Source organism: Cucumis sativus, chromosome 7, assembly GCF_000004075.3.
Source record: "Cucumis sativus cultivar 9930 chromosome 7, Cucumber_9930_V3, whole genome shotgun sequence".
NCBI lineage: Eukaryota > Viridiplantae > Streptophyta > Magnoliopsida > Cucurbitales > Cucurbitaceae > Cucumis > Cucumis sativus.
This window is the reverse complement of record NC_026661.2, coordinates 21,201,177-21,221,850: the sequence shown is the minus strand read 5'-3', so window position 1 is coordinate 21,221,850 and position 20,674 is coordinate 21,201,177. Positions and strand designations below refer to the sequence as shown.

The 20,674-nt window shown below is 37.0% G+C and overlaps 3 protein-coding genes across 7 annotated transcripts; 2 read left to right on the top strand and 1 right to left on the bottom strand.

The window, feature by feature from the left end:
- Positions 1–198: 198 nt before the first annotated feature.
- On the top strand, positions 199–3,830 carry LOC101216166. 4 transcript variants are annotated; one of them, XM_011661282.2, is made up of 7 exons: positions 199–512; positions 1,022–1,100; positions 1,397–1,860; positions 2,011–2,314; positions 2,400–2,804; positions 2,885–3,090; positions 3,382–3,830. In XM_011661282.2, the coding sequence occupies exons 3-7, from the start codon at positions 1,576–1,578 to the stop codon at positions 3,625–3,627; spliced, it is 1,446 nt and encodes a 481-aa protein (XP_011659584.1). In that variant the 5' UTR covers positions 199–512; positions 1,022–1,100; positions 1,397–1,575; the 3' UTR covers positions 3,628–3,830. The 4 variants fall into 4 exon arrangements, with proteins under 4 accessions (XP_011659584.1, XP_031744993.1, XP_011659585.1 ...); XM_031889133.1 differs by having other exon boundaries at positions 200–450; positions 1,405–1,860; XM_011661283.2 differs by having other exon boundaries at positions 200–450.
- A 998-nt stretch (positions 3,831–4,828) lies between these two features.
- On the top strand, positions 4,829–16,743 carry LOC101216726 (pre-mRNA-processing protein 40C). Its single transcript, XM_011661281.2, has 13 exons — positions 4,829–5,715; positions 5,827–5,990; positions 6,408–6,445; positions 8,152–8,230; positions 8,689–9,150; positions 9,269–9,352; positions 10,480–10,620; positions 10,869–10,975; positions 12,566–12,689; positions 13,057–13,200; positions 14,672–14,818; positions 15,205–15,327; positions 16,098–16,743. The coding sequence occupies exons 1-13, from the start codon at positions 5,100–5,102 to the stop codon at positions 16,404–16,406; spliced, it is 2,538 nt and encodes an 845-aa protein (XP_011659583.1). The 5' UTR covers positions 4,829–5,099; the 3' UTR covers positions 16,407–16,743.
- A 378-nt stretch (positions 16,744–17,121) lies between these two features.
- On the bottom strand, positions 17,122–20,674 carry LOC101216957 (probable mitochondrial adenine nucleotide transporter BTL1). 2 transcript variants are annotated; one of them, XM_004141704.3, is made up of 6 exons: positions 20,486–20,674; positions 20,151–20,348; positions 19,389–19,483; positions 18,645–18,978; positions 18,109–18,346; positions 17,122–17,602 (listed from the first exon to the last, which is right to left on the bottom strand). In XM_004141704.3, the coding sequence occupies exons 1-6, from the start codon at positions 20,513–20,515 to the stop codon at positions 17,352–17,354; spliced, it is 1,146 nt and encodes a 381-aa protein (XP_004141752.1). In that variant the 5' UTR covers positions 20,516–20,674; the 3' UTR covers positions 17,122–17,351. The 2 variants fall into 2 exon arrangements, with proteins under 2 accessions (XP_004141752.1, XP_011659582.1); XM_011661280.2 differs by lacking the exon at positions 19,389–19,483 and having other exon boundaries at positions 20,486–20,672.

Below are 20,674 nucleotides of genomic sequence, written 5' to 3'. Positions count from 1 at the left end.
AATTTTAGATCATATCAATAACAAACATTTAACAGGGACTGATATCATTTTAAAGACACGATTAATAGAATTTAAAAAGTTTAATATTTAAAAAAATGTACTTAAATGTAATTGGTTGTAACAGTTTCACTTTTGCTTTTTTAATTTATCAATAATAAAAGTATTACAATAAAGTTAATATATATATAGTTTGTCTCTTTCAGTCCTACACTTCTACTCCCTCACTCACTCCCTCCACTCTCTTCCCATTTTCATCTCCATCCCCTCGCAAAATACAGATCTTTGCCACAACCCCGCCGAACAACCGCGAACGGACTTCAAGCGCGAACAAAGCCAGCGAACAATGTCGCCAAACACGACTACAAACGGACTTCCAAGTCGACGGTTGGGGTGGACTAAAGGGTGATCTGACAGGCAGGAATAGATACTTCGACCACAAACACGCCGGAGGTATTGTCTGCTGTTAAAGACGGTAGCTAGAGTTCCGGTCGGTTTCCATCGGCGCTGGCTAGGTGAGGCAGCCAGGGTCTGATGCTCTAAGTTAAAACTAGGGTTTGAAAAAAAAAAAGTTTTTTAGCCCTGATACCTATATCACATTGGTTTAAATGAAATAGAATCACATCGCTGGATTTTGCTCATCTTCCTACCTGCCCATTGATTTCAGTATCGATGGAAGTTTATTACTCTGCAAACCAAAAACTGTTGACGTGCAGAGGAGAATATAAACCATATGTTAATTCATTGATTTGCCTTCACCTGTTAGGACCGTTTACTTGATACTGTTTGGCATCTCTGGGTGGTTTCACTGGTTTATTAATTTAGATTTAAGATATCTTTATAGATCATCGCAGTATTATGGGTCTTCTTCCCTTAATTTACACTAGTTCATCATTTGGGGTTCTCATAACTTTTGGGCTAATTTTCTTTTCTCCTAGATGTTAGCTCTTAGTAGCTCTAATAAAGATCATGCCAAATTCTGGGTTTCTAACAACTGCGTGTGCTCGTGTTGTATTGACTGTAGGCCAAACTTCTGAGGTTAGGATTGCGGTTTGGTTTCTATGGGCGATGGTAAAAAGTTTCACAAAAACATAAATACGCAGGTATGATACTCCCTCCTTCCCCCGGATAGGGAAACAGAGTTCAGATTCAGCTTTCATATATGTTTGAAAGGTTTCTTGTTTGAAATAAATTTATGGATGCATGTCTCCTGCTGTGTTAACAGCTTGTGTATCATGGGTAAATGGTCCACTGCTTTTGCTAGTTCTCAACAGCTTTTTTGTTTGTGCACGCGCAAGATCACATAAATCTCGTACTGATCTAGATCGATAGTAAAATATATCTGTGAACTTAATTTTTATTTTTCAATTGTGCCTGTCCGACTCTCACTCTGAATCAGATAAGCAGTTGGCAGATCCCAAATGAAGTAACTGAATTGAGCCAACATAATGATGAAAAACAAAAGAACATTCAACTCCTTTGCCAAATGATCAAGCATTGACCGATCTAGGAACTTCTTTTATCACTATCAACACTCCAGCCACTAACACAGGGGGTCGTGCAGCCACACGTCTTAGAATGGTAGGAATATCAGGGCCATCTTCTGTTTTGAATTTGATCAAGAAGAAATTGCAAGACACTGGAACTCCTGTAGCTTCCTCACCTATTTCAGCTCCAACAACAGCTCAATTAGATCTAAATCTACCGAGAGATGTTAATGTTGCACTTAAGGCACTGCAAAAAGAGAACGGCAAAGATAAACCGAAATATGCTAATGCTGATGGAAATGTATCCGACTCCTCTTTGGACTCTGAAGACGTAGAAAGTGGGCCAACTGATGAGCAATTAATCATCCAGTTTAAGGTATCATCTAACTTCCCATTTATTGAGGATCAATGTCATACTCTTTTTGACGATGGTAAATCTAGATGGAGTTTTTGTCCTTTTCTTGTCTTAATCTTCATTCTGAATATCAAGTTCATTCTGCATTTGATTATTTTCTATGCATGCCAGGAAGAGGATGGCACAGATCCTAAAAGTATTGCAGAAGTGGAAGCTGAAGAGGACGAGGATGATTTCATAATGGAGGAGGTAAAGAGGAGACTGAAGGAGCTGAGGAGGAACAGTTTCATGGTTTTGATTCCCGAGGAAGAAGAAGAAGAAATCGAAGGAGGAGAAGAAGAAGAAGTGGGTGAAGGGGAGACTGAGTGGAGAGACGTGGAAGCAGAAGGTCGACAATGGTGGGGAGGGTTTGGTGCTGTTTATGATGATTACTGTGAGAGGATGCGTTTCTTTGATCGTAAGAGCATTGAATCTGGTATGTTCCCAAAATCAATGAATCATTTTAAGCTAGTGAAATTATGTTGCTCTTACTTTACATTGCCATTGTCATTGCGCTTTAGGTCCTGCATCAACCTCCCAAAGATCTGCATCGAAAAAGAGTGCATCCCCTCTTCGGTGTCTTTCTCTGAAGAGGATTGAAGAACCTGAAGACGAAATGGAGGATGTCGATCCTTCACTGACTCTGATTGACTCCAATCACCACATAGAAATAGCGTATGTTGCTCACATTTGCTTGTCCTGGGAGGCCCTTCACTGTCAGTACACTCAACTTAACCACTTAATATCATGCCAACCCCAAAACTCTACTACTCATTATAATCTTACTGCTCAGCTCTTTCAGCAATTTCAAGTCCTCTTGCAAAGGTTTATTGAAAATGAACCCTTTCAGCAAGCTCTCAGGCCTACAATTTATGCCCGAACCCGTCGAACTTATCCTAAAATGTTGCATGTTCCTAACATACAAGGTATTGTGAATACGCAGATCCCTCCGAATTTGTTTAGGATACCCTGTATATGATCAACTCTATTCTTGTTTCTTGTTCAGCTTCAGATCCAAACGGGGTGCAGGAACAGGAATCTGATTCCCTCATCCTTGCTCCTGACCTGCTGTTCATTATTGAGGCTTCAATCTTTACTTTCCACCGCTTCCTGAAGATGGAGAAGAAAACCTCAACTTCTGCTTCATTATCATTTCGGAACCACACCCAGGATGCTGCTCTGCTTGCTCGTGTTCGATCTTCTCTTGACAAGGTATGAAAGTCAAGTGTGCTTAACTTTGTTGAAATGACAAATGTGACAATATCAACTCGATGATACCTAAATTGGTTATAAGACAAATACCTATTTTTCTTTTTTCTTTTTTCTATAAGGAAGACAAATACCGTTTTCAAAGAACCAATTTAGTGCCTATAACTTAATTATGCATCGGCACCAGTTATATTCTCTGTAAGAGAAATAAGTGGATTTCAATGACTGTGACATGATCATGTATCCAATAATTGAATTTGGCGAATAATATTAAATGGATTTGAGTTTTTGCAGAAGAAAACGAAGCTGAAAGAGGTTAGGAAGAAAAGTAAAGGATGGAAACAGAAAACGTGTCCTCAAACCTATGAAGACATGCAATTACTTTTTGGTGTTGTGGACATTAAAATCATAACAAGGCTTCTGAAGATGTCAAGGATTACTAAAGAGCAGCTGCTTTGGTGCGAGGAGAAAATGAATAAGTTAGATGTGTCTAATGGAAAATTGCGGAGAGATCCGTCTCCCCTTCTTTTTCCATGTTAATTACTTCTTTTTCTGCTGCTGCACTGCATCACAAAGTTGTTGTATCTGTGATTATGTTTTATGTAATTGGATTATGGGTGCAGATGGACCCTACTACTAAGATGAATCTGAATTTTTGGGGGTTTTCGAACTCCTTTTTCCCAATTCATCTTTAGATAAGCTCAAGACTCTTCGGTTACCAACTCTGACCTCTTTTTTTTTTCTCTTTACCAGGGGATGAGTTTATTTATTATTATATTATTATTATTTATACACGGGTTACAGTGGATTGAAACTCCAACCACCAGGGACGGAGGCCGTGTTAGTACCATTGAGTTAAAGTTCACTTAAATGCATGTATGCTATTTTCTTTTCATGGTTAGATTTTTTGTCTAGGGTTTCTTTGATGGATTTCAATTTTTTATCATTCATGTGGACTAATATTATAATTTGACAATAAGAAGATTTAACAATAACAAGAGTAACCTTTATATTTCTAATTTATAAAGGTTGTGAAGCATGTCTTGAATTTCAATATGGAAAGGTAGATATCACACTTTCTAACACATTTAATATTATTCTATTAACATAGTTTTAAGATAAAACGACTTTGACTCTATTACAACCCATGAAACTCAAATATCCACCCATGAAACTCAAATGGATATTTGATCAAATAAAACATGGGATGAGATTCATAATGAATTAAGAACATTGTTTCTATAAGATACATTGAAAATTTTAATAGCAGTTGAGCTTACGATACTAAACTCTAAACTCTTAGTTTATTTGTATTGTTCAGTTTATTTTCAATGATTAAATGACTTTTCATATCATTTCAAAAAGCTAAATTGTTAAAACATTCTCATACAAATTAGCAAAACAATGAATTGAGAGGAAAAAAAAATGTAAGTCGTTCTTTTACCACAAAAAGTAAACAAAAAAAATTAACTGTCTTAATCACTACAATCTAGGTCATGCATATATATATATATATATTGTCCTTAAAATTACGTGTCAATTTCAAGTTCTCTCTATATTGTATTTATCTCAAAATACATAGAGTTTTGTATAAAATATCAAAGTTCACTGATTTTTGAACTTTGGGCTAAGTTTCATTTTGTTGGGCCACTAGAAAAATCCAACCAATATATGAACCGACCAGGTTTTCTATACTTGAACCGACCGGACCGAACTAGATCGAATTTTAGGTCATCGTGAAACGCACAGGCCCGAGATCGCCAATCGCCAGAAAGAAAAAAAAGAAGGAAAAAAGAAAAAGAAGGAAAAAGAGAAACAAAGGAATTCTCACAAGACGACCACGAATAGGCGTTGCACAAACGCGAACAGGCGAACGACGACCGGCGAACAGCCATTGCACAATCGTGCGTGTATAGGAGGTAGATCGTGAAGTACATACACATGGCTTCTGGGTATTCTTTGTGGTTGCAGGTTATCGCGCCTGTTACTGCTTAGCTACATTTCATTTCACCATGTCTTCAGCTTCAACTGTCTCCCAATCTGTGTCACTACCTGCTCCTCCTACTTCAAATTCCGCTGCTAATGGTTCTTCAATTCCTAATTTGATCCCCTCCACTTCACCGGTTCCTCCTGCCCCATCTTTCCATATTCATCAACTACCGTCCGTAGCTCCGATGGTTCCTGGTCCACCTGGAATGTCACCGTCGATGCCACTTGTGTCCACGGGTCCGGCAGTTTTGTTTCCGCCCACCGATTCTGCTTCTACTATTCCAGGACCCAATATGCATGCAATTCATAACCCAATTCATCCTTCTGCTCGTCCACAAATTTGTGGCTCCTATCCTTCTCTAACTCCTGTTGTATCTCCACCTCATGCGATGTGGTTTCAGCCTCCTCAGTTGGGAGCCATGCCCAGGCCTCCCTTTCTGCCGTACTCTACTTCTTATCATGGCCCTCTTCCTTTTCCTGCTCGTGGAATGCCCCTTCCTTCTGTTCCATTGCCGGATCCTCAACCTCCCGGTGTTACCCCTGTTCAAGTTGCATCTGGCATTTCTGTGCCATCTGGTCATGGAAATCAGCTTATTGGCAATACATTGATTCAGACAGACTCAAATCATCCCGAACTTGGTATGCGGGCTGTCAAATTATTATCTTTATATCATGGTAAAGTTATTTATAATTTGGTTTTTATATGCAGCTAAGCTTTTGTTCTACATTCTTTGTCTGACCATTTAACAGATAGCCATAAACACGCTCAAGGTGTAGGGCATTCTGAGAACATCTCTTTAAATAAGCACTCGGAGGATTGGACTGCCCACAAAACTGAGGCAGGAATAATTTATTACTATAATGCCTTGACCGGAGAATCTACCTATGAAAAACCTTCAGGTTTCAGAGGGGAGGTATTTTTCGGGAAGTTCTTTATAGCTTCGAATGCAAATAAATTTCGTTTTGCCTTCTTGTTGTTTACCTGTAAATATCCCTACCTATTTCCCACCTCTCTCTGATTTAGCATCACTCCATTAGTTTCTTTTTGTGGAACACGGGCTGAGTAACTGGCTTAAATGAACATTTGTTATCATCGTGGTTAATTATTGAACTTTATGATAGGCTCGTTTGTACGTTATTATAAACAATGTAGGAATGACATGACCGTATTCTGGCTTCTGTGTTTGTTTATGTAGAATTGAAGGTTTTTTTTCTTTCTATTTTTTATTTTTATTTTTATTTTTATTTTTATTTTTCAATTTTGGTGCATCTCATTCGTTAATAGTTTTGTATACATATATGGAAATTTGATGTAATTGAATTTGTTGCAGGCTGAAAATCTCATGGCGCAGGCAACGTCAGTTTCAATGTAAGTAGCCTTATTAACCATAATGGAAATGCGATTGTTCCATATGAAACTGAAGCATGTTTACTTATTTTATTAGTTACTTCTACAGCAGCAGTAACTACCTGCTTTGCAGCCATGTATTGGAGATTGTTGTTATGTCACACGACTGTAATTTTGTAGGCCGCATTGTTACAATCTAAATATCAATGCATAAAACTTGTCAGCACTGGTCTATGATGGTTCATTTATGTTTTTGCAGTATTTTGGCATCAAAATTAGACAAGGTCTTTGTAATGGGTTGCTTATATGTCATGTATAATGCTTTGTTTCGGGCTTCCACCTGTTTAAAATCAAGAAATTCCTGTAAATACTTGGAGTAGAGGGACCTATATTTTGTTGTTCTTTAGGAGGTTGTATCCCCAGTCTGTTGATAAGGATATTGTTGTGGGAGCTTTCTCTATTTCTGCATTGACGATGATGTCTCTGGTAGAAATGTTCTCTCTCTTGATGGCTTCTAATGAAGGTAGATTAGACTTTTGATTGGACTTTGAGATGATTTAGATATTTGGAGTTGGTTTTAGCGTACCCATGTGAGCATAGGGTTGGTAACTAAGGGAGGTTTAGGATTTGGACGCTTAAGACTATGTAGGGGACTGCTGGTAAAAGGGCAATGATTGTGGCATTTCTTCGCGGAGCCTTACATGCTGTTGTCTAGTAAACCATGTGTACTACTTGCATGTTCAAGCTTTCATGTTCCATCCATCTAAAATTGTTAAATCTTAAGCCAAGCTTAAGCTGATGAGTGGAGGCAAATTTAATATTACATCATATAAACCCCCCTCACTTTTGGGCTTGCGACATGAAAAAAAGCCAACAAGTGGAAATCGATATTAATTGGGTGTCAAGGGAACTCATAGGAAATTAATCCATAGTAGGTCGCCACCATGGATTGAATCCATGACCTCTTAGTAGTTATTGAGAATATGTCTCCTTTTTCACCTTTAGGCCAACCATGATGGTTGTGTTCTTATGGATCCTCTTAATTTATACTAGTTCTTCATTTTGGCTTTAGCATAACTTTTGGGCTAATTTTGTTTCCTTCTAGATGTTGACTTTTACTAGTTTTAACAAGATCATTTTCCCCCAAAATTTTTGGATTCTTCAATTAAGCTATGCATTAGAGGTTTAGATCATGGGATGATCATTTGTAAGGTGATCAATGTATGGCAAAGATCGTCTCAAGGCTTCTTGGCGTTCTTTTTCTAAAGGCTTCATGGGATACTTTTATTTAGGATATTGGTGTTAATTGGATTTGGAATGCTTTTATGTTTCCGTTATAATCCACTTAGAGGTTTAGATCATGGGATGGTCATTGTAAGGTGATCAATGTATGGTAAAGATCGTCTCAAGGCTTCTTGGCGTTCTTTTTCTAAAGGCTTCATGGCGTTCTTTTTCTAAAGGCTTCATGGGATACTTCTATTTAGGATATTGGTGTTAATTGGATTTGGAATGCTTTTATGTTTCCCTTATAATCCACTTAAGTTACGATGTTTTGATTGAATTGTTGCTTTATTGTTCTCATTACTTCCTGGTTTTGTATTTTGGAACATTAGTCTATTTTTGTTATAACAACGATCAATATTTTTTTAGCTCATATGTATATAGGCCCAATTGTGGGTTTCTAGTCTTTCTAGCGACTGAATGTGCTTGTGTTCCATTGTCTATAGGTCAAACTTGTCTGGTACAGATTGGGTTTTGGTTACTATGGGTGATGGTAAAAAGTACTACTACAACAACAAAACGAAGGTATGATATTTTTCTCCCTCTTCAAAATCACCCCCTCTGTATTGAGCTTTCTTATATGTTTGGAAGTTTTCCTGTCTGAATTAAATGTATGATTGTATATCCCCTCCTCTTAACCATTTGTGCATTGTGATAAAATGGTCCCCTGGTGTTAGTTCTTAAAAGCTACTCGAATTTGTGTGTTTGGATCCTAGTGAAATGTGGTCCCTGGTTGGATTTCATATATCTTTTGGGCTTCGATTTCAAAGACCTTTTGTAACTAGCCTATAGGTTCTATTTTCTTTATATGAACTCATTGGATGAAAAATGAACCTCACAAAGTCATGATATTGATTCTACGTCTTTTACTCAATGCTGTGGATTGTAAGGCTCTTATTCTGATTTAGATCAGTAGTAAATTTGAGCCGTGAACTTAATTTTCATCTTTCAGTTGTGCCAATTTGACTCTCTCTCTGAATCAGATTAGCAGTTGGCAAATCCCAAATGAAGTGTCTGAATTGAGGCAACAGAATGATGAAAAAACAAAAGAACTTTCAGCTCCTTTGCCAAATAACAATGCATCGACTGATCTAGGAACTTCCTCTACCAGTATCAATACTCCTGCCATTAATACAGGTGGCCGTGAAGCCACACCTCTTAGAACAGTAGGAATATCAGGGTCATCTTCTGCTCTGGATTTGATCAAGAAAAAATTGCAAGACTCTGGAACTCCGGTAGCTTCCTCACCTATTTCTGCACCAACAGTAGCTCAATCAGATGTAAATCTGCCTAGAGATGCTGATGCTACAGTCAAGGCACTGCAGACTGAGAACAAAGATAAGCCAAAAGATGCCAATGCTGATGGAAATGTATCCGACTCTTCCTCGGACTCCGAGGATGTAGACAGTGGGCCAACTAATGAGCAATTAATTATCCAGTTTAAGGTATCATCTAACTTCCCTTTTATTGGGGATCATTATCAAAATCTTTTTAACAGTTTGATAAAATTTGATGGAGTTTTTGTTCCTTTGGTGGAAGTTGCTCATTATGTTGTAATTGCAGGAAATGCTTAAGGAGCGAGGAGTGGCACCATTCTCTAAATGGGACAAGGAATTGCCGAAGATAGTTTTTGATCCCCGTTTTAAGGTTTGTTGAGTATAAAGATTTGAATTACTTTGTTCGGGAATAAGGGGCTGCTACCAGTGGTACCCCTTGATACAGGTTTGTTTGATTTTGTTTGTCTATGCTAGACTACTTCCATACATTTGAATTCTTGGTTGACGCATAATTTTCTTCTGTTATAGCTTCCAGCAAGTTTGTTCTTTTGTATTACTCGTCTCTTTATGATGGTAAAAAAAATCTCTTTTACACTTTAAGAGTTAAGATGTACTTGTTTCTATCTATCTCTGCAACATTTTGTTATTTGTTTTTTTGGGACAGTGTCTGTTATCTTGGTGGTGAAATTGTTTTATTGTTGGAGATTTTGAGAGTCCCACCTTGGACAAACCAAGGAGACTCACATTCCATATAAGATAGATGGGCTACTCCTCTCATTGCCAATTGGTTTTGAGATGGAACCCTATACTATCAAACATGGTATCAAAGCCCGTTAAGTCCAAACGGATATTCGGTCCAAGATAGGTGAACCCAAAGAGGCACCACTTTGAGGGGGGGCATGTTGGAGAAACTGAGAGTCCCACCTTGGAAAAACCAAGAAGACTCACATTCCATATAAGATATATGAGCTACTCCTCTCATAGCCAATTGGTTTTGGGATTGAACCCCATACTATCAAACATTTATGATTTTCATTTTTTTAGGGACCAGAACATGGTTTTATTTTTAAGTTTCTTATTGTATAATTCCCAAAGATACAACAGAAAACTGATCTCAAAGCAAAAGGAAAACAGAAAATGATTACACAGGAAATACGAAAGCTCCCAATTCCAATTGATTTCCGGTGGAAATAAACCGTCCAAACAATGAAATGGAGAAGTCCAAAGCGAAGTTTTGAGAAGGAGCTAATCAATGAAATTTGTTTCTTATAAAAAAAATGGTCCAACCAAGAACAATATTTATCTTCAAAATCAATGCCTTCTCAGCACTGACCCATCCTATAGGTTCTATTTTGTATAGTTGGAGTCCCGTCTTATAGTTGGGCTTGTGGGCTGGTTTTTTGGTATGCCTATGTTTTTTTTCATTTTTATCTCAATGTAAACTTGTTGTGAGAAAAAAAATGTTAATTGTTTTGAGAAGTATTTATTCAATGACAGGCTATTCCCAGTTATTCAGCTAGGCGGTCCTTGTTTGAACACTATGTTAAGACCCGTGCTGAGGAAGAACGCAAGGAAAAGAGAGCTGCTCAGAAGGCTGCAATAGAGGGATTTAAACAGTTACTGGATAGCGCATCTGAGGTTATCTCTTTCCACATTGATTACCCTGTCTTATATTGCTATATCTGTAGTTGGATCTTTTGAATTAATGTAGAATTGAGATGGTTGAGTTCAAAACCTCTTGAGCAAGCTATGATTATTATTATTATTTTTCGTAAACATAAGTTCAGTTTGTTTCTCTTGTCAGAAATTAAAATCCCTCTAACTAAAGTAGTATACGTACTTAAATTCTAAGTTCTAACAAATTTGTATGTATTATTTATTTTTAGGATATTGATCACACAACCAGTTACCAAACATTCAAAAAGAAATGGGGGAATGACTCGCGGTTTGAAGCTTTGGATCGTAAGGATCGGGAGAATTTATTGAACGAAAGGTGCCATTTAATGAGTAACTAGAGCATTTGCAACTCTTTTTTTTGCTTTCTTCTTGAAATTTTAATGTCATAATTCACTCAAGTTTATAAAGTTTATTAACATGGTTGGCAATTGTTCCTTCAGTCTGTCAAAATATGGCTTTATCAGGTGATATTTTGGTGTCAAAGTTGAGCATTGAAATATCTATAGAGAAAGTGCATGGTAAATCACATAGAACGTCTTAATCCTAAGCATCTTATTGCCAAACATCATATTCTTGTGAATACTTTAAAATAAACAGCCCGTCAACTTGCAGCTTACCAACTTGCTCTGAGAATCTTTATTTGACCGAAAAAGCTTGTTCACCCTCCTTCACCCCTGGTCATCCGTGAAAGTTTGCTATGTTGGCAACGTTGGAGATTGTTAGAGATCTTGACAATTTTGATGCACAAACTAACAATAAGAGTGTGAAAAAAGATGTTCGACTGCGAATTTGACATGTGAAGAGTGGTGAAAGTTGTGGAATCATATCATCACAGGAGTAGACAGTTGTGATAGTGTGCTTGATAGATTCCATGGATGACCTTCTTCAAGCCTCAAAGTCCCCCCACAAATGGATTACATTTGGGGTTTGTTTGGATCCAAAAACTACAAAGAAAAGAGGCTTCCTTGAAACCCCAAAACCTTGTTATCTCACCTGGAGAAGACGGGGAAGGATGGGTGGACTTTAGAAATATCTGCTGGGGTGGATTCAAATCTGGTCAATGTTGAGGGAATGAAGAAATAAGTAATACACCCTCTAATCGAAGTGTGTGAAGATGGACAGATCACTAGCATGTCTTTTACACAATCTAATAAAAGCCTAGTTTTCTCTGAGGTTTAACAGAGTAACGTGAGGAAACCAGTGTTGTGATTTTAAATCAAATGGCCAAGCTCAAGACTCAATGAAAATCGGCAAATGGAAGCAAAAGGAAAAGGCAACACAATTGCCCAGTCCCTTAAAGCTAATATGTAAGTTGAAAGTAAAATGAGCCCATCGCGAAAGGAATTACTAAAAAAGACAGTGCCCATCTGCTCCAGATGTTAAATATGTTTGGATTATCTTGAAAATAACTTCATTGCAGTTAAATCTTTTGTAAAAGATCTATGTTTAGCATGCCTCTTATTTTATTAACTCAGGTTTGACTGAGGACCAACATCACAGTCAAACAAATGTTGGATCATACTTATTGTTTATTTTCTGTAAATTGAAACTTTGGCTTTTTTACATATTGTATTAGGAGCTTTTTATTTTAAATGCCCCACATTGCCATTTATTTTTTATGCTTTGTGATCATGCCTTTTGGAATTTAAAATTTGGTTGCTGTCATGCCTTTGATATGGCTGCCCTCTTCTGATATGGTTTTACTCTAGGTGGATTCATTTCCAAATGTAATATGAACTGTTTTCTACACAGAAAGTGCTTACTATTGCTAACCCCTGAAAAAGCAACTTGAGTCAACAAGGTAGTAGGCTAGTAACCAGAATCTCATATTTATGTTTGATCTGTCCTTTAACTTTAATTCATTGACTTGGGTTTTAGCGGGATAATACTTCTATTTAACTTGTAGGGTCCTTTGTCTGAAGAAGGCTGCCGTTGAAAAGGCACAAGCTTTATGGGCCGCTTCCACCACTAGTTTCAAGTCCATGCTGCAGGAGAGAGAAGATATCAACATCAATTCCCGTTGGTTCAGGGTGGGTGCACCATGATATCCTTAATTGGTAGTTCATTTTCTGTAGTATATGATTGTCTATCTAAAATACCAATGGTTTTTGAATTGTAAGATAAGGTTGTAGAGAGAATAAACCTGATAAATTCATAGGTTTTATTAATTTTGAACTATGCTGCACCAGCTTTGGGACCCATAAACTTGATGGAAGATTTTAAGTAATTCTTTTTCTGATCCAATCAGTTAGATTGAGCGAGGTAATAGTCTTTGAAAAGTTAGATGTTCATTTGCAGTAAATAGTAATGAACACGAAAACACTTTGGACTACAACACTACATTATTCTGAAAGAGGTGTAACTATTTTCCCCTCCTCCCCGTCTGTCATGTTATAGGTAAAAGATAGTCTACGGGAAGATCCAAGATACAGATCTGTTAAGCATGAGGAGCGTGAGATGTTATTCAATGAGTATATATCTGAACTTAAGGCTGCTGAGGAGGAAAAGCAGCGTGAATCAAAAGCTAGAAAGGAGGAGCAGGTATGCTAACTTGAAATTCTGATTCCTTGTTACAAGAATCTGCTTTTATCATTGTATGCTAGTCTATCCGTGTTGGTTATTTGGGGTAGTGTTTTCAAGGTTCAATAGTTGCAAGAGCTGAGAGGTACGGTGAGGTGATAGGGTGACACTCTGGTTGATGAGTGGCACCTAATGGCCAAAGCACAAGGAACTTCTTTGACATGTTCACGGTCTTCACCTTTTTATTGCCACATATTTGTTCATGGCCACGAGCCCTTGTCCATGTCAAGGATTGGTTTTTTAGTCTAGGGCTTTCATCTTCCTTCTTTGACTTTGACCTTCGATATAATCCAACATCTTGTTCTTTTCTGAGAAATGATTTTTGCCCTAGCTGTTGATTTACATTTAAATGAATGGTAGCCACACAATCCAAGATCTCAACTTAAATTGGAGAGCTTTTATCTTTCCACCTTAATTCAGTTGCTTTTATTTTATTTTGTTGATACCTTCTCTTCTCTTTATTATGGTTACTTCTCTTTGTACTAAACTCCTTACTAGTCATATCTAGTAAAGATTCATTATCATGGCTTAGGTTGAATTTATTTTTTCCTTTTTGCTTTTTTTCTTCTGGATATGACGAGGTCGCCAGGGAGGTGTCAATCTAGTTGAGATGTTCGAGTGTGACTACTAATTCCTATGCCTTGTTTAGCTATTGTATAATCCTCGTACTTTAGAGCAATTGTCTCTTGTACTTAGAGAGATCCGTTTCCGTTTAAAGAAAAATGAATGGTAGCCACATTTCTTTCATTCTCAACTAACATTTTTTTTCTTTTTTGAAAAGGAAACATAAATTTTCATTATATTAATAGAGACTAATGTTCCAAAATACAAGATCTCCAATTAGAAGACAAATACAAGGGACAAACACGACTCATAATGATAAGTAGTAGAAGCCAAATAAGAGAGAGAAATCTTCAACTAAGAAGCACAGAAATTTAGAGAAAGAACTCATAAGAATCTAAGAAACCAATAGAAGCCAAACAAACAAGATCAAAACAACAAACCGACAACCGACAAAATTGCATGGTGAAAGACCAAGAAACCCCACGAAATGATGTAGTGGGATTGGGTAATTAGGGTATCTTAGTCAACTCCATGATTCATTAGGATTATGATTAGTTTTCTTTGCGAATGAAGATAAGTTTCAGTTTCCTTAACTGATCAGGATTAGGATTAGTTTTAGTTTCTTTTTCAGTTCTTTATAAAATGAGTATTGTCTTCTATTGTTCATTACTTTTGTTTCATGATAAATCCTTTTCTCCAAGGAATTTATTTACATCATCCGGTGTGATAAGCAAAATTAACCACATGGTGAAATGGGATGCTCATACTAAATTTCAATGTTGAATGCTCATACTAAAATAACCGTCTGGTCTGTAAAACGTAACTTCCATGTTGAATGCTCATAATAAATTTCAAATGCTTATTTCAGGAGAAACTGAAGGAAAGGGAGAGAGAATGGCGGAAAAGGAAGGAAAGAGAAGAGCAAGAAATGGAAAGGGTACGCCTAAAAGTACGGAAAAAGGAGGCAGTTGCATCTTTTCAAGCATTGCTTGTTGAATCGATCAAAGACCCTCAGGTAAATCTTTTGGACCATGATTACGTGGCTAGTTTTGGAAAAATAAAGAAAGGAGAGAGATAATGGAGGAGGGTAATGGAGTAAGAAAAATGAAGCGTGGTAATGCTTGATCAGACAGAATTTAGTAGTGACTGAGATGTCATTTGCTGGTGAATGTAAAAGCATATAATTTGATTATAATTTTAACTGAAATTTGTCTGCCATAAAGTTCAGCACAAGTTATTGGATCATTTATTTATTTTTATTAAACAACCGATCGATTCCTCCCTGCTAATAAACAGTAGTCAAGTACGTTCTGTGGATGGTGAAAGTAGTCAAATACGTTCCTGTTTGTTTGATTCTGCAGTGTCAACTATATAGAACTTTTTTTTTTTTTTTTGGCTTAGGCCTCTTGGACCGAGTCAAAAGTTAAACTGGAGAAGGATCCACAAGGTCGTGCATCCAATACTGATTTAGATTCATCTGAGACAGAAAAATTATTCAGAGAACATGTAAAGATGCTGCAGGAGGTAATTCATCTTCAACTTGCTGATTGTTGATTTTTCAAAATAGGTATATAGTCTGAAATTGAGCAGATCTTTATAACTCAAAGACAGTAGTTCAACTTATAGAACAAAACTGTTGAAGTGAAGTCGTTTAGATGGCTTTTTCCAGCCTTCTAATATAAATAGAGGCAGTCTAATGTTTGTTTCTCTTTCTCCCATCTTTTCCCGCTATCTCCTGCTCGTATGTTCTCGACTAGGATATAAATTTAATGAAAACTATAATATTTATGCCTATCTTATTGTTGTCCCAAATGTTTTATTATCACATTTTCTTATTCCATCGATTGGACTCTACAATCTTTGCTTCTCTTTTCAGCAGATGCTTGTAATGATATATTCAATCTCAATAGAATTATGGAAGGTTTTATGAATCTGCTCGTCTTATCTTGATGATTTTGCATACTAATAAAAGCTTCTAGATTTTGGAAATAGTTATGGGTTCTGAACTTCTAATTCGAACTGGTATAAAAGTAGATGGTATAGTTTCCATTCCAAAGCAAATATACTTGAGAAATAATTGAGGAAACAGTTATCTGTAGATCGTATGAGAAAATAGGTGATCCCTTGCTGTTTTGCTCTGCACTACACCCATCATTCATTCCCAATTTTTGTAACTCTTTTCGTAAATGTTTAAACAAAATGAATCGGAAAAGATTTAGCATGTGTAACTGGATAACGATTTTCTAGAACTTTTTCCTCACTCACTCATTCTTTTCGTTTGAATTTTTCTGTAGCGGTGTGCAAACGAGTTCCGAAATCTATTATCAGAATCCTTTACAGCAGAAGTAGTTGCTCAGGTATCGGAAGATGGAAAGACGGTTCTTAATTCATGGACGATGGCTAAACGAATCTTGAAGCCCGATCCCAGATATGGTAAAGTCCCAAGGAAGGAAAGGGAGGCACTTTGGCGTCGATATGCTGATGATACAGTGCGGAAGCAGAAGCTGGCAAATGATCACAAGGGAGAAAAATATAACGACTATAAGAATAGAGCAACCACCGACGCTGGAAAATTCCCTTCTAAACCAAGAATCCATGACTGAAGAAAGTTTGAAGCGTTTTTTTCATCTCATTTGAATTCTTTAGTCTACGGGCAGACGTTTCCTCTTCCCATCACGATTATTCATTCTTTCATGGAGTTCAGTCCTGATATAATTAGATTTTTCAGTGCACCTTTTTGGTGATTTGTTAGTTTACTCAATAATATATTTATGTTGGCGAAGGAACTGATTTAGCAATTAAATAGTTTTAGGGTACAATTCCTTTTGGTCTGCTCTTCGATAAATTATATTTGTGGTAGGATGCTCTTATAGTGTGACCCATAGTAGCTAGTAACTAATCGGTAAGTATTACTTAAATATATTAATTTGGTTTGACCAATACTGTGTGAAATTCGTAATTTGAGTTATAGTAAACCCTTAAATTCTGTTCAACTCAATCAGTTTAAACTTATCATTACAATTTTCTTTAAAATTCAGAGCATCGGTTGTAAAAGTAAGTTTTGAAAGTTACAGATTCTGAAAGTTTAAGTCAACATTTTCTTTTAATGAATCTGATGAACTATACTCTACGACTCTTTTTAATAGAAAACCATCTATTCTTCGAGCATCTGTATGTTTGAGTTACGGTTGAGTTGTACTTAAAAAGACTTTTAAAAGAAATAATTTCATTTGTAAAAGTAAGTTTTGAAAGTTACATGTTCTGAAAGTTTAAGTCAACATTTTATTTTAATGAATCTGATGAACTATACTCTGCGACTTTTTTAAACCATCTATTCTTTCGATTTTCATCAAAATTTAACTCAACATTGAACATAGATCTTCAAGACCTCGAGATAATAGTGCACTCATCCCGAGCCACTCATATTGTATTACCAACTGACACCCACCCACAGACATTTAAAATTAGACCAAAGTGGGTCCAGGTTGAACATTTCAAATAAATAAAAGGGGGAAATTTTTTTGAAAAACTGTAGGGGCTGAGAAACGTTATAGATGGTTCCTGTTGACCAAAAGCATGTCCTTCCAAGCCTCATAAAACATCCAGGTAATGCCAGAAGAAGGCATGACTTTCAAACAGCTAGCTCCCCATCCTCTGTAGAGTCCTTTAAGCCCTTCCTCTCGAATCACTTCAGAAATTGCAGCTGCCATGTTTGGTGGACATTTCCCTTGTAGAGCTCCTACCATCAGCCGTTTTCTAGCCACCTCCAATGGAAAACTGATTGTGCTTGCAGTGAAACCTACACGCATCCACATCACATCCAAATGAAATAAGTACATATCACAGAATATGTAAAACACCAAAGAATAAATTCAGTCCCAGAATTTTGTGACGGTACAGTAACAGTATCAGTTGGTAGGTTCCACATCATTTTCAAACACAATCGAGTTCATCACCCTTTGCTCTTCGAGGTGGCCCCATATATTTCAACATGTTTACAAAACATAGGTAAACAACAAACATAATCAAATGAAGCCCACTTTTCAATATTCATTGATTTGTTGTACTTTTCTGTGGTAAACATGACATAAATTCAATTCCATCACAAAAAGCATATGCACAGAAATTTCCAGTTAACCACACCTCCTCTCAATTGCCTTGGTTAATAGGACTATAACACTTGAAATAGAAGAACAAGTTAAAAAAAAAAAAAGAGAGAGAGAGAGAATAGAACCAAATGGCTTGCTCTTTCATGAATATTCTAAAACAGCAATTCCACCATTAAGGTCAAGTCAAATTACTCACCTGAAAGAGCTCCAACCAGAAGCATCTCTATGCGGTTTAGAGAATTCTTCTTCTTTTTTAGGCAGTATGTTTTCTTCATAGTCTCGTACATGAAATAATAGCTCGTACTGTAAGGAAGCATGCCAACAAGTGTAGGTGAAATACCCGCATAAAATGCACCAAGGCCACCATCTCTGTAAATCTTGCTAACTGCAACACTTAAATTGGGATAAACCTCAGGACTAACTGTCAAGCGATCCTGCATTTAAAAGGTAAGTCAAAACAACAGTTTTCATAACCAAAGAAAGATTAAAAGTGAATAATTTTTCAAAGCTTTCAGGGAGAATTATTTCTCATTAAGAAGGTTGGGCAACAAAAGTCTATAAAAGAAACATATGAGCAAGATCTTAATGAACTGGCACACTGAAGCAGTCAATATCTTGGTCACGTGAAAGGTTAAAGTAGCATATGTTAAAATCTTCTGTACATGAAATGAATATTATTAGAACATCTGAAGCCTTTACACTAGCAAAAGAAAATGTGACACTCATTCATACCTTTAAAACTTCAAGAGGATGGCATGCAAGAGTGCTAACGACACCAGCAGCTGCACCAGCCACAGCAACGGGAGAAATCCAGGAGAGTGAAAATTGTAAATTGACAGGGCCAAAATGTATGCTTGGTTTTTCAGTTTTACTCCACCTCTCCTGTGATGATGTCATTGCTCTTTTTACGCACTCAAATGTTCCCAATTCAATTGCCTGAGTAGGAATTATGCGAACCATATTGATTGCATTTCCAGTCCATAGACCTTGCCAGCCTTGCTGCTCAATAACCTCAATAAAACTACCGGCAATATCTTTTGATCCCACACCAACAACCATTCTCGTCCTGGACAATTTTACATGAAGTAATCGTGATATGTTACCAAAATGAACTGATTAACAAGCGTAGATATGAAGAGATAGATTATGACATTGAAGGTTTATATAAGCCAAAATAAGAGAATAAGGAAACCTAAAAATAGTTTTTATGTCCCAATAAAGATACAACTTAAATTAACATTTAATCCGTGCTAGTCACCAGATTATACATTTCCCCAGTAAGGCTAAACACGTTGACAAGTTTGATCCCGAAAACAACTGCTATCTTTGCTTTTCTACCTTGAATGATAACTCACATAACCGAACATTTGGCAATATCATCAGCCATTACACTGCTGACATAGTACTATCAGCCATTACATGATGTACAAAAAACTCAGGTAACTAAAGATGAAAGTAATTACAGAAAAAGCCAACCTGATTGTCTCAAGAGGAGCAAGCACAGCTTTTGTCATAGCCCCTGCCATGGCCCCACTAACAAACTCAGCAACTTCTCTAGTCCTAAAGAAATCCTGAGTGTTGAATCATGTTTAGACGTATGATGACCAATAATAGGCTATGATTAATTACTTTTATTTTTGCCTTGGTGACAAATTAATTATATCTCGATATGCAGTTCGATATTTGTTGCATTGTGGAGAAACTAGATGTTATCAATAATGTATGCACTCTCTGCATTGAATATTGTCTGAGAAAATCAAGTCCCAAATTAGATATGAAACGGTTTCTGTGAGAAAAATATACATTAATACATCTGGAAGGACATGATTTGATGGAGAAAAAAGGTTACAGAAATCAGATACCCATAAAAAGGAGCATGCAATGGAAAGGCCGAACCCAGAATATTGGCAAACCCAAAAATATCATAGGTTTAATCCATCTAACGAAACCCAGACGACTTCACCGAGTTGCTCGGTTCTAAATAGCTATTGCTCCAATGTGGAGAACAAATAAGTCGACTTTCAACAACAAAGAAGTAATATTATAGCCCACCACATAAAGGCATAAAAATGACATTGAAACACTACAAAGTAGCGAGAAGAGGCAGTGGACATTTCAATGAGAAGGTGAAGAACAACAAAATGGGTGTTTCAAGCTAGAAGGTTACTGGAAAGATTGCATTAAGTGATGATATGTATTACATGAACACGGATGATAAAAATACAAAAGGGAGCTTACTTTAACGGCAAGCCTAGGATCCGGAAGCTGGAAATTGAAGTGGGGTTTCGCGTTGCTGTCGACTTCAAGTTGTTGTTTGGGAAGCATCGGGATGGCATAAACATCGTCGAAAACACCAGCACCGCTTACCTCGGGGGAGTAATCCTTTTTGTGGGACTGTGACTCAAACGCCATGGATTTGGATAGTAAAGCTGGATACTGAGATTGAAAAAAAAAAAGAAAAGAAAACAGAAAAGAGGTCAATCAAAAGTTTGATTCATTATTAGTTCAAAAGAGTTTCAACAACATCGCAAACAAAGGCAGAAACAGGGAAAGATAGGTTGAAATTCACGTGCCTGAATGGGGGATTTGGAATTTTGTGACATTGAAGGAGATTGAGGAAAGATATTTAAGAGTGTTTTTGGTTTTTCCCGCCTCCGTCACAGTCTCAGCCCCCGACCCCGACCCCGGTCCCGCTCCAAGTATCAACACGACTCCGCCGGGAAACGACGGTGAGTTTGATGTTGAAGTGAAGACGAGATATC

Bases quoted from the DNA above. Each gene is read 5' to 3' on its own strand.
- LOC101216166 (XM_011661282.2), top strand. From the start codon at position 1,576: ATGGTAGGAATATCAGGGCCATCTTCTGTTTTGAATTTGATCAAGAAG. The intron at 2,315-2,399 runs GTATGTTCCCAA...ATTGCGCTTTAG, and splicing joins TCGTAAGAGCATTGAATCTG to GTCCTGCATCAACCTCCCAA. The intron at 2,805-2,884 runs GTATTGTGAATA...TTTCTTGTTCAG, and splicing joins GCATGTTCCTAACATACAAG to CTTCAGATCCAAACGGGGTG.
- LOC101216726 (XM_011661281.2), top strand. From the start codon at position 5,100: ATGTCTTCAGCTTCAACTGTCTCCCAATCTGTGTCACTACCTGCTCCT. The intron at 8,231-8,688 runs GTATGATATTTT...TCTCTGAATCAG, and splicing joins ACTACAACAACAAAACGAAG to ATTAGCAGTTGGCAAATCCC. The intron at 9,353-10,479 runs GTTTGTTGAGTA...ATTCAATGACAG, and splicing joins TTTTTGATCCCCGTTTTAAG to GCTATTCCCAGTTATTCAGC.
- LOC101216957 (XM_004141704.3), bottom strand. From the start codon at position 20,515: ATGTCACAAAATTCCAAATCCCCCATTCAG. The intron at 20,349-20,485 runs GCACGTGAATTT...TTTCAATCTCAG, and splicing joins ATTCCAAATCCCCCATTCAG to TATCCAGCTTTACTATCCAA. The intron at 18,347-18,644 runs GTATGAATGAGT...TTTTAAATGCAG, and splicing joins ATCCTCTTGAAGTTTTAAAG to GATCGCTTGACAGTTAGTCC.